The sequence below is a fragment of the Nilaparvata lugens genome, chromosome 8 (assembly GCF_014356525.2).
Source record: "Nilaparvata lugens isolate BPH chromosome 8, ASM1435652v1, whole genome shotgun sequence".
Classification (NCBI taxonomy): domain Eukaryota; kingdom Metazoa; phylum Arthropoda; class Insecta; order Hemiptera; family Delphacidae; genus Nilaparvata; species Nilaparvata lugens.
Genome location: NC_052511.1, coordinates 47418645 through 47432558, shown reverse-complemented (window position 1 = coordinate 47432558; position 13914 = coordinate 47418645). Strand labels below are relative to the sequence as shown.

Sequence of the window (13914 nt, the reverse complement as noted above, 5' to 3'; positions counted from 1 at the left end):
ATGATAATCTTCTTACACTAGGTTTTCTCTATGATACCTGGTACTTCATCAAGTAACTAGATTTTAAAATGAAGGTGATCATTCTCTATTTAATAGCTCCAATTGAACACAAATTATTTTCTCTTGTAATCTACTTAACTAAATAAATAAATAAATTTATTCGACCAATAAACACACACTTCACAAAAAATGAATGCCGACATCTAAATAGGAGACCCCAAAGGAATCCTGTGTGGGGCTCCATCAGTATAAATGAATACAAATTTTAATTAAATAAAGACAATACCTAAAACTTAAAATAATAATCCTAAAAATAATGTTCTAGCTCACTCTCATAGTTCAAAAAACTGAATCATACAATAGCTCTAAAACCTAGCTACTTGAAATCACGAGAACTCGATAACAACTAAAAAATGATCTCTGAAACATTTCAAATATAAAATAATTATACAAAAGCAAGCATTATAAAATCAATACAGTCCAGAAGACGAATGATACAGAAAGTATAAACAACCACTCCTTATTTATAGGTAAATTTATATACTATCATTCCAACTATGAAATGAATGATTAACTTATGAAATAACTCATAAGTTAAATAGAATTTATGCGATTCATTTTTACACAGCAAAAATTCTGGATGTATCAATTATACAATAGCAATCATACACAGAAAATTTCAAACTCTATGATTTTATGAAAACTGGAAAACCAAGTATAATGACCTATATTGTCTAGTTCTACAATACCACTGCACACTGCTCAAAACATCCAACTAATTCTGTTAAACAAACCCCTGTTTATTTTATTAAATTATTCCTTTGTCACCCCACTTCCATCCAGGTTATCGGTGAATTTAGATTCAGATCAAGGTTTACTACTTTCCAGTCCACATCCACCCTTACCTCCACAGTAGTGAAATTCACTACAAACCGTCAGTAATTGGTTGAATAAGCGGCATTGAGGACAACTAATAAGAAAAGCTGACAGTTCAACATCAGTCTCACTCATAGTGTGGTCCACGTTATAATGACAGTGGATAAAGATAGGAGAATAGCGATGCCGATTCTCTGCATTAATTAATTTCATTTCTACACTGTAAAAAACATAATTGGCATAGTTGTGGACCTAGAAAGGGATAGTACCACCGGCTTTGTCAAATGATAGACAAGGATAGCAAAACCGAAGTTGATCAAATACTGTCATTATAACGTGGACCTCACTATAGTGTGAGGTCCACGTTATAATGGCAGTGCTTGATTAGCAATAGCACTGTTATCCTTGTCTATCATTCAACAAAGCTGATAGCGCTATCTCTTTCTCGCTTTCCTCTGTTGTCAGATCGTCTTTCAACAATGTAGAATTGATAATTGATTGACAGGGATTTTATCTCCATTATGAAATTATTGAGAAATATAATTTCTTGCTCAATAAAATATTCAATTGATTATTTTAAACGAGAATGAACTTTTAATATTACATTTACAGTATAAACCTGTATCAGCTACCGTCTATAGAAAGGCATTGACAAGACAGAGGCTCGGCAAAGTTTTTCTCCTATCTTTTTCTACTGCCATTATAACGTGGACCTCACTATAGAGCGTTGCACTTCAAATTTGCTTGCAGCGTTTCTTTCGAATTTTATAATTATTAAAATAATAATTAATTAATCAACTTCAAATTAATTTATTTGCCATAAAATAATACAGATTGATAAAATAAATATGCTAACTCACAAAATAGCACTACCAGCAAAGAAAAACTTGTGCGCCGGCAGTGAGTTCGAGCAACTAGGTACAGCAAACATGTCAATAGAAAGATATAGAGCTTATTCAAAGCATTATGAGTTGATTATACTAGTAGTTCTGTGAACAGTAGACCACACGCAGTACTCTCATCCACCAGTTCCTGATTGAAACTATAGACCTTACGGAAATACAGCAATAGACTGGCTTCTCCACACATCTGTGTAATCACTTGTCAGCTGATTTATGATAAATAATTCTATAGTCTGATTTTTACTCCAATATTGGCGTATGAAGGAGGCTCCTTTTTCCTTTTATATTATCCTTGAAATGCAAAATTTCCAAAAACCTTGTATATAAGTCAACCCGCAATTTAAAAAGGAACATACCTGTCAAATTTCATGAAAATCTATTACCGCGTTTCGCCGTAAATGCGCAACATATCAACATTTAAACATTAAGAGAAATTGAATGAAAAAGACTTGAATCTTAGACCTCACTTCGCACGGTCAATTACACTAACTCCCATCTTTCAACCACAAAGGAAAACATAAGTAGTGTTTCTTCTTCTGTGATTCATCCAATTTTGACACTTTGAAGTGTATCTCAGTGAGCTTCCTTTCTGCAAACGGTGCGCGGGTGGTGAGCTTCCTCTGCCGACCAACAACAATCATAGAAAATACTGACCACTGTCCAGTCACGGTTGATAACCTCATTGGTGTTTTTTTGAGGGGGTTTCCAGGGGGTAGTTTTCCAACCCCCCAACCTCCCACGGATCACAAGAAGCAGCAGCTGATCGATAACCTCTGGCTGGAAAGAGAGAGAGAGAGAGAGGAGATTTGGGGGTTCGTAGAGGGAGAGAGAGAAAACAGAAAACAGGTGCAGTAAAGTAGGGGTGGAATGGTCCAACAAAAGATTCTAGCCTCGGCGTTCTAGCGTCGGTCGCTGAATTATTAATTGCATCTCACAGGTCTCTCCCTTCCCCTAACTTTTTTGTGTCCTCAGAGTGGTGGGGGGGTTGGAGACCCCTCTTTACACCTGACTGACTGACGTTCAGGAATCGATCCAACCATCTATCCATCTATTCACATTATAGCTGAACGGAACATGTATGCTGCAATAGAATACGATTCATATAATTGTGGCAGTATGCGACGAAAACGATTTTAAACCCCTCTTTTTTGAAACTACTGAGATGTTTCAATTATTCAGAAGCTAATGAATTAATAATTATTAATGAATTATTTTTCTGTCCATTGTATTTTTTCCATCCACATTCATAGCTGAGCTGAGTATTTTGTACATAGATATCGTGCTTATTTTATCAGCGATGTATTTCCTTACTATTTCTTATTTTTCTTGGGGAAGATGCCCACATGAGCATTTTCACCTTGTGTGTAGGTGATTAGGTCTTGCTAGGTTTTTTATGACCTGTTTTATGAAAATTCAGAAGTTAATATCGGGGCACCGAGCTTCGCTCGTTATTTTTATTTATTGATAAACAGAACACAATTCTCTAAAATGATCGTGTCTATATTTTACAGCTGGCTATATACGATATTTTGATTTTCCACAGAACCACTTTTTACTATCCACAGACGACGAAAGTCTCAGCTGTTTCAGCCAAGGATGAATTATCCTTTTAATGTCGTTCAGCGAGTTTTCCTAAGGATTAGACCTAGAGCAATCGAATCTTTATATCATAAACCTACTATGTACCAAATTTCGTGAAAATCGTTAGAGCCGTTTTCGAGATCCGTTGAACATAAATAGAAAGAAATATACAGAATTTGCCCGCTTAATTTAATAGGATTGGATGAAAATATGTTAAAGAACTGTAATTAAAATACAATGACTATTGTGACGACGATATTGTCAACGATTAACTATTGGAGATAGAAATGAAAAATCAAAGTAGTGAAGAATATTGACTTCAAAAGGATTAATTATTACGATTGAAATGAATAGAATATAATAGAATGACTGCCTTCATTTTTGACCTAGGAGGGTGAAGTTAGGGCGCAGTCGGCTCTCTCTTACACTTAACCCTCGGAAATGGATGATAGATTGAGAAAAGATAAACAGGTGGGAGGTTAGCTGAAGAATAAGGAGGGAAAACTTCATTTCATTAACAGGTTCGATGAATCATAACGCATAAAATTAAAATGAAGGAACGTTACAAAAGAGATACAAACAAATTTGGAGGATTGGGTGTAAAGAAGGAAATATCGTAAATAGAGGGAATGGAGAAGACAGATGAAGAGAGGACAATAGAGAGGATGTAAAATTGTCGAAGAAGGGAGAAGGAAGAATAAAAGTATTGAATTGAAGAACTACGAGACTTATTAACCTATTTCGGACTATGTGTTATCTAAATTTGGGAGAGGAATATCACAAGGTTACCTTATGATTTCGATAATGTACTCATTGTATAAATGGATAAAGAATGAATAAAGTAGAAGGTAGAAGAGAACTGGATAAAGAAGTTGGGAAAGACTGAAGAATGATAGCAATCAAGCCAATGGGGAGGTGTGTGAGAAATTGAATTTAGATTAGATTAGATTTCTTTATTTATGTATGTTACAATATTTACTGGCTTATACACAATTTACATTAAATGACGATAATGCTAGTTATTCAACGAATTTCACAAAGTATAAATAATTAATCAATGAGAATAAATATAGAAATGCAATTAGAATAACGATAATATAATAATGTGATGTAATTTCATAAATCGGCGGTGTTTCAACAAATAATTGTCGGTTCTTTTAGAAGGATATAAAATATCCTTCCCATTAACACATGACCGGGGGGGAGTATAGAAGGAGGATTGATTGATTGAGTACTTTATTTATGTAGATTACAATATATACTGGCTTATACAGTTATGTACAACAGCTTACAATACAGCAAAATTATAGATGAATTTACATAATATAGACTAAGAAAATAATTATTGAACTGTATATGATATGAAAAAACAATTTGGAATAACTATCGATAATATTGTTATGCATCTACATGAATTGGCGGAGCTTTGGACATATCAATGTCCATTCTTTGGAAAGAATATTCAAAATATCCTTCCCACCAACTCTCTACCAAAACGTTAATTTCATTAATTCAACTAAGGATTAATTTGTAAATGGAAATTGGCGGAGCTTTGGACATATCAATGTCCATTCTCAAATCAAATCAAGTTTATTATCCATCATAAGGCATAATACATTCATTAGAAATTACTACATTCATTTAATCTACTCTAAGCATAAGCATATACATTCCAACACTCACTTGAAAATGCATTTTCTTCGGAAATAATATTCAAAATATCCTTCCCACTAACTATCTACCAAGTGAGTGAGAGAAGATGGAGGAAAGAAAATGAATTAAAAGAAAGAATAATGCAGAAGAAAAGTGGATGAAGAAGATGAGAAAGACGGAAGACAACAATCACACCAATGGGGTGATGTGTTTGTACCAGTAGGGGCAAAGTCGTGGTAAGGTGGAAATACCCTACAGTAAAATCCATTTTCAACTATCAGTATTTTTGAATGCAGTGTTGATGCTATCTATAAGAAGTGCTGACAGTCTAACTATACAAGGCATACGTTGATGAATGGGCTCTGCCATCGTTTATAATTTGCAGCTTTAGTGAGACGATCCACTACAAAATGTCAGTATTTGTTGAACGGGGAGCAACGATGATACTGTAAAGGAATGAGAGTAAACCTGCAGATAGAAAGTGCACATGAAGGTTCGATGGCTTTCGATGTGGGGGTTTATGGTGGTGGGGGGGGCTGCAGGGGTTTAGAGAAAGAGGAATTGGAAAAAGCTGTGTTCAAAAAAGGCTGTCTAAACGGATTTAGTTTTTTGTCTGTTTTTAGGTCGTGCAAAATTATTTCTTTAATACTAATAGTTCTGTGAACAGTAGACCTCGCGCTCAGTAAGTTACATTGACCTGTTGTTATGTTTTCTCAAAAATTAATAAATAATTTATCAATTTAAAATGTCTAGAAAAAATCCTAAATAAATATAGAGCTTTCTGTCCTATCGTACCGTGACGTGTCGTCCCGGAATGTGAGTGTGAGCGCTGTTATCAGATCTGGCTGCAACTGTCTACAACGTTGATGGAAAGATACAATTTTCAAGATGTTCGATGTTTTTGAACGGGTAGTATTATAGTCAACTGTCTACTAACATTGATGGAAAGATACATTTTCAAGATGTTTGATGTTTTTGAACGGGTAGTATTATAGTCCACTAGGCAGCTGATTTATGATAAATCTAATTCTATAGTCTGATTTTTACTCCAATATTGGCGTATGAAGGAGGCTCCTTTTTTTCTTTTATATTATCCTTGAAATGCAAAATTTCCAAAAACCTTGTATATACGTCGACACGCAATTAAAAAAGGAACATACCTGTCAAATTTCATGAAAATCTATTACCGCGTTTCGCCGTAAATGCGCAACATATAAAATTTAAACATTTTAAACATTAAGAGAAATGCCAAACCGTCGACTTGAATCTTAAACCTCACTTCGCTCGGTCAATTATGTGAATATTTCCTATTTTAGTGACAATAATCTGAAATATTTCTTCTATGTTTAGTTTTGTGAAAGCATCTAAATATAAAAATCTACGTTGTGAAAATAATTAAGGACTGGAAATATTGTGAAGTGAACAAGACTTGACCTATTTCGGACTATGTGTAACCTTATCTTAATTTGGGAGAGGAATAGCACAAGGTTACCTTATTCTTTCTCTCCCTATCATTTTGATGATGTACTTTGTATCAATCAATAAAGAATAAAGAATTTCGAAACAAGATTGGAGTAGGCCTACTAGGTTTAAGTTGATGTATAAAACAACTTTTGAATGATAATTTGATAACAATCTCAATATGAATACATGAAATGGATTAGAATAATGTCAGTTCAAATTTAATTATGATCATTGCAACAGACAGTTCATTTCAGTACCGTAACGATTCTGCAACCGAGCAATAGGGTGTTAAACATTGGAGATATTTCATTATTATTATTAAACGAAAATCCAAATTAATTGCTGTAATTCACCCCGAAGACTTCTGCTACTGCAAATATTGACACAGGGTAAACAGCTAGATGGAATTTCGATGAGCGCTACTATTCCAAAGTTTTCCATCTAGCTGTTTACCCTACCCTGTTGTAAATATTTGCAGTAGCAGAAGTCTTCGGGGTGAATTACAGAATTTAATTTCGATTTTCGTTTAATAATAATAATTTATTCATTAGCATTTGAATAATTGCAATATCTCATTAATTTCCATCTCTAGAGATAATTCATTTTCAATTGATTTTGAAACTATCTACAATAAACCGTGATGTTTTTTTCTTTTAAATTATGTATAGAATGTAGAGTACTTTTCAGAAGAAAGAGAAATCTACGGAAAAAGAGTTGGTTTGAAAAAATAATAAAAGAGGAAGTAAATTTTAGTAGAAATGAGAGAAAGAGATAGAATACCTGAGTCCTAACTCCGCCTAATAAAGAATTTTTTCATTTAATTTCATTTCAATACCAAATACGGTAGAGAATGAGGCAAAATCGAGTTTCCAGTAGAAGAGAAAAAGTAGAGTACTTTTCAGAGATACGATAAATCCATAGAAATAGAGTGTCAAAAATGATAGAAGAGGAAGTAAGTTGCAGTAGAAATAAGAGAAGGAAATAGAATAGCAAATGCGATAGAGAGTGAGACAAAATTGAGTTTATAGCAGAAGAGAAAAAGTAGAGTACTTCTCAGAGATGAGAGAAATCTATAGAAATAGAGTGTCAAAAATCTGGTCTGGTACACTCACACAACTTTCCTTGCTCATTGATCTATAGCCTCATTCTTAAACGACAATAATAATTTAGAAAAATAACATAATGACGATTGGCGGCAACATAATTATTTGAAACTACGATCAGACTACTGTATATGTGTGTATATAATTGTTTTCAGAGTACTTTTTCCTTTGTGTAAATTATTGTGAAATCCGATGATTTTTTAAAAGTCGTCAAAACAGCTGTTCTACAGATAAAATATCTCGACTATGTGTTATTTTTATAGACTGCTCTACCTACCTACCTCATGCACGAGAAGGAGGTTACTTGAAGAAAATCGTTGGAGCCGTTTTCGAGAAAACCGTGAAAAACATGGTTTTTTAGTAATTATCCGCCATTTTTCTCGAGAATATCACGCAGCTCCTGCAATTTTCCCAGAAATGAGACTCATGTCAGTTGATAGGGCTTATTAATAGCTATCCATGGTATAAATTTAAAGAAAATCGTTAGAGCCGTTTTTGAGAAAATCGTGAAAACATGGTTTTTTAGTATTATCCGCCATTTTTTCCGCCATCTTGAATTGAATTTTATTGAATTTCTTATTGTCGGGTCCTCATGGTATAAGGACCTTAAGTTTTAAATTTCAAGTCAATTCGTTACAGTAATAAGGAATGGAGTTATCGTGTTCACAGACACACACACACACACACACACACACACACACACCCACACACACACACCCAAAAATCATGTTTTTGGACTCAGGGGAACTTGAAACGTATAGAAAATTTGAAATTGGGGTACCTTAATTTTTTTGGAAAGCAATACTTTCCTTACCTATGGTAGTAGGGCAAGGAAAGTAAAAATGATAGAAGAGGAAGTAAGTTGCAGTAGAAATAAGAGAAAGAAATAGAATAGCAAATGCGATAGAGAATGAGGCAAAATTGAGTTTTTAGCAGAAGAGAAAAAGTATAGTACTTTTCAGAGATAAATCTTTAGAAATAGAGTTCCAAAATAATAAAAGAGTACCCAAGTTACAGAAGAAATAAGAGAAGGAAATAGAATAGCAAATGCGATAGAGAATGAGACAAAATTGAGTTTATAGCAGAAGAGAAAAAGTAGAGTACTTCTCAGAGATGATAGAAATCTATAGAAATAGAGTGCCAAAAATAACAGAAGAGGAAGTAATTCAGAAATGATAGAAAGAAATAGAATATTTAATGCGATGCAGAGTAAGAAGAAATGATATTAAAGTAGGAGAGATGAACTAGCATGCGACAAATCGAATGAAAGGAAAGACCACCAGCGATAAAAGCTCATCAATTATTTACAATATAATTGTGAAGAAGAGAGAAAATATAGGGGAGGAAGAAAGATATAAAAATAAGGTACAATCTGCAAAGCAGATGATGAAACCAGATGAAGTTATTGGCTGAGAATTATTTATCAGGGATGGCATTGTCATCTTCTCATTGAAATCAGTGTCATAGCATGCTTAAATAGCTCATTATATTGCAGAGATGAGGCTTCGAAATTAATTATTTATCTTATAAAATATCGTCTACTAATAATTAATACTCTGTAGACTTGATGAGGTATGGAAAACCTTTGTTTGATTACTTCTATTTTAGAATTTATTTGAGAGTGAAAATATGAATTCTTGCTTGTTCAACTTCATTTTCATTCACTTCATACAGATTACTGATTGTCTAAATCGATCGTTATTTGAATTTGGCTCTTCTTCTTCTTCTTCTTCTTCTTCTTCTTCTTCTTCTTTCTTCTTCGTCTTCGTCTTCTTCTTCTTCTTCTTTCTTCTTCTTCTTCTTTCTTCTTCTTCTTCTTCGTCTTCTTCTTCTTCTTCTTCTTCTTCTTTCTTCTTCTCTTCCTTCTTCTTCTTCTTCTTCTTCTTCTGTCTTCTTCTTCTTCTTCTCTTCTTCTTCTTCTTCTTCTTCTTCTTCTTCTTCTTCTTCTTCTTCTTCTTCTTCTTCTTCTTTTTCCTTTTTCTTCTTCTTCTTCTTCTTCTTCGTCTTCTTCTTCTTCTTCTTCGTTCTTCTTCTTTCTTCTTCTTCTTCTTCTTCTTCTTCTTCTTTTCTTCTTTCTTCTTCTTCTCTTCTTCTTCTTCTTCTTCTTTTTCATCACCATCATCATAATCATTATCATCATCATCATCATCATCATCATCATCATCATCATCATCATCATCATCATCATCATCATCTCATTTCGATTTAATTTCTTCCAACATTTTCCATCTCCTCTATCCACTATACCTCATACTCGTACATACTCAATCCTCATTTCAAACCTTTAAAATTCAATCCAATGAAGATAAATATGAGCTGGTAGCTAGTGCAATCTGTCGGAGAAATTTGAAACCAACAGACAAAATCACTATAATGCCTTGCTTGCTTGCTTGTGATTGGCTGGAGGCATGGCCATTACAGGTGAGAAATAGTAGGTCGACCAATCGCGTTGCTAGTGAGTTTTGAACTGGTCTGACTGTTCCCTGTACTCTGATTGGTTGGAGTTTTAGAAATTAATTTGATGCAGCAGAATTATTTTGGCCATTCAAAAAGTAGGCTACTGACATCCATTAATTCTGTAATATGAATGTGTAATTGACCGAGCTAAGTGAGGTCTAAGATTCAAGTCGACTGTTTGGCATTTCTCTCAATTTCATTTCTCTAATTTTCCATTTGTTTGAATGTTTAAATGTTTATATGTTGGGCATTTACGGCGAAACGCGGTAATAGATTTTCATGGAATTTGACAGGTATGTTCCTTTTTTAATTGCGCTTCGACGTATTTACAAGGTTTTTGGAAATTTTGCATTTCAAGGATAATATAAAAGGAAAGGAGCCTCCTTCATACGCCAATATTAGAGTAAAAATCAGACTATAGAATTATTCATCACTAGTAGTTCTGTGAACAATAGAGCACACGCAGTATTCTCATCCACAAGTACCTGATTGAAACTATAGACCTTATGGAAATACAGCAATAGACTGGCTTCTCCACACATCTGTGTAATCACTTGTCAGCTGATTTATGATGAATAATTTTATTCTATAGACTGATTTTTACTCTAATATTGGCGTATGAAGGAGGCTCCTTTCCCTTTATATTATCCTTGAAATGCAAAATTTCCGAAAACCTTGTATATACGTCGACGCGCAATTAGAAAAGGAACATACCTGTCAAATTTCATGGAAATCTATTACCGCGTTTCGCCGTAAATGCGCAACATATTAACATTTAAACATTAAGAGCAATGCCAAACCGTCGACTTTAATCTGAGACCTCACTTCGCACGGTCAATAAATCAGCTGACAAGTGATTACGCAGATGTGTGGAGAAGCCAGTCTATTGCTGTATTTCCATAAGGTCTACAGTTTCAATCAGGTACTTATGGATGAGAATACTGCGTGAGGTCTACTGTTCACAGAACTACTAGTATCGATTCTGAAATATTGGGAAGAGATTGGTTTTGTTATCACGCTGATAAGCTATCAATAAGATGAATTATTGAGCCTGCTACTGTAAAGGTGCGTACAGATATACGCGCCGCGAACATGAACAATTCACGCTGACTATAATTATCTGTATTTCTACAGAAAAGGTAAGATACAGATATAAAAAGCTTGGCATCAGCTGATTGAAAGTGAATTGCCCATGTTCGCGGCGCGGATATCTGTACGCACTTTAAGGATTGATGTGCATTTTAAGAGCTGAACAAGTTTTTGAGTTTTGTTAATACTGTATTTAATGAATTACTTCAAATAATTGAGTAATTGATTTGATTTCAGGTGATGTGGCCATGATGGTGAAAACAGGGGACGAGCATTTGAAACTGGAGAAAGCTGCTTGTGGAGGGGAATGTAAAGAAGTCGCAATAGGTTAGTTGTTGATTAATCTAATTCAAATTAAATTAATTCTAATCTGTGATATTCAAAAGTCAATCATTATCAAGCTGCTTACGAATTCATGTCATTCATCATAAATGCGTCACATAGATGCATTCTCATGTGACACAGTGTTTGGTGATATTATATTTGGTACGCGGTAGGGTACCATACATGTACCATACATATACGGTAGTATATTAAATTTATTCATGATGAAATCATTCTGATAAATGAAAAAAATGTGATAGTGGACTTCAGCATTGGGCCAGACCATATTAAGCGTTTTTTCTGGCGTTTTCAGACGGCGTTTTACTTTCCTTGCCCTATTACCATAGGTAAGAAAAGTATTGCTTTCCAAAAAAATTTAAGGTACCCTAATTTCATGTTTTCTATACGTTTCAAGGTCCCCTGAGTCCAAAAACATGATTCTTGATTATTGGTCTGTATGTGTGTGTGTGTGTGTGTGTGTGTGTGTGTGTGTGTGTGTGTGTGTGTGTGTGTGTGTGTGTGTGTGTGTGTGTGTGTGTGTGTATGAGTGTATGTGCGTCTGTGTACACGATATCTCATCTCCCAATTAACGGAATGACTTGAAATTTGGAACTTAAGGTCCTTACACTATAAGGATCCGACACGAACAATTTCGATCAAATGCGATTCAAGATGGCGGCTAAAATGGCGAAAATGTTGTCAAAAACAAGGTTTTTCGCGATTTTCTCGAAAATGGCTCAACGATTTTGATCAAATTCATACCTAAAATAGTCATTGATAAGCTATATCAACTGCCACAAGTCCCATATCTGTAAAAATTTCAGGAACTCCGCCCCATCTATGCAAAGTTTGATTTTAGATTCTCAATTATCAGGCTTCAGATACAATTTGAACGAAAAATTTTGAGTGGAAAAGATTGAGCACGAAAATCTCTACAATTAATGTTCAGTAACATTTTTACCTAAAATTGAAAATAAGCTCGAAATTCGAGAAAAAGTGATTATTTCAATTGCAAACGGTTGTCAACTGTTGATTCTATTAAATCATTCACTATGAAGAGATAGCAGACCTCGTGTGTTTCGAGCGTTATTGTCCTGTCACCAGCTGGCTCTGATCTTTGAAAAGTAGTAGACTTGAGATGCGCGGGAACACTAGCGTCAGCTGATCAATTTTCATAACGGCAAGGAAAGTTGTGTGAGTGCGCCACACCAGATTTTTTTTAGTGTCGGCATAGCAGGATGGATACTCTCCGATCAGCTGAGAAAACGCTTAATATGGTGTGGCCGTTTGTGTTTTCAACATTCACAAGATTTGATAAGATTCGGTCGAAATATAAACAGCAATTTAGCCTGAATGATGAATCCGGTTCAGCACGGCAACATTGCGGCCGCTGTATCCCTACTTTACTCTGCTCCGCATATCCGTTCGAGTCTGGAGATGTTTTCAATTCCACTATAAATTATTGGTCTCCAATAAATATTGTTAACAATTATTAATAATAAATTATTATTATATTAATTTTAATTTTGTTATTAGGTCATGCAGCAGTAACTGTCGAACCTCCACCGCCGTCAATCAAATCCTCGCGATGCGACGATCAACATCAGCTGATGCCGCAGCTCACAAGCGACGAAGACCGATGCGGCCATATCTCTGATCAACTGATCCTGCAGCCCACAAACGACGAAGACCGATGCGGGAACGACCATCAAATGATTCTGCAGCCCACAAACGATGAAGACCAATGCGGGAACAATCATCAACTGATTCTGCTACCCACAAACGACGAAGACCGATGCGGGAACGACCATCAAATGATTCTGCAGCCCACAAACGATGAAGACCAATGCGGGAACAATCATCAACTGATTCTGCTACCCACAAACGACGAAGACCGATGCGGGAACGACCATCAAATGATTCTGCAGCCCACAAACGATGAAGACCGATGCGGGAACGACCATCAAATGATTCTGCTACCCACAAACGACGAAGACCGATGCGGGAACGACCATCAAATGATTCTGCAGCCAGCTACCGACGAAGACCAATGCAGCAATGACCACCAAATGATGCTGCAGCCCTCAAACGACGAAGACCGATGCGGGAACGACCATCAACTGATTCTGCAGCCTATAAAAGACGAAGACCGATGCGGGAACGACCATAAACTGATTCCGCAGCCAGCTAGCGACGAAGACCGATGCGATCTCACCAGTCTCCACTGGTTGCACCAATCAGACCTCCTCAACAGCTGTGTCTCCTCTCTCCCCACGCCTCCCAATTCTCCCTCCCACGCGCACACACCCTCTCACTCACTCGCCAAGGCCGCCAACGGACATAAGGCCGCACAGACTCTAAGGCTGACACTCAGTGAGTAAATTCCAATTTATAATCTTATGATTTAAAAAACATTGTTGAAAAACCACTAAAATGAAACACAAAATTATAGAGAAGCTCCACAT

The 13914-nt window shown here is 35.5% G+C and overlaps 1 protein-coding gene across 1 annotated transcript in view; it reads left to right on the top strand.

Moving 5' to 3' along the window:
- The window catches only part of LOC111050134 (forkhead box protein J1.2-like), a 51961-nt gene that overhangs the window by 20163 nt on the left and 17884 nt on the right, over positions 1-13914 (top strand). Inside the window, exons 2-3 of the mRNA XM_039434960.1 lie at positions 11363-11452; positions 12986-13822. Of these exons, the coding sequence (XP_039290894.1) occupies positions 11374-11452; positions 12986-13822 (916 nt within the window). The 5' untranslated portion in view covers positions 11363-11373. The remainder of the gene's footprint in view (positions 1-11362; positions 11453-12985; positions 13823-13914) is intronic.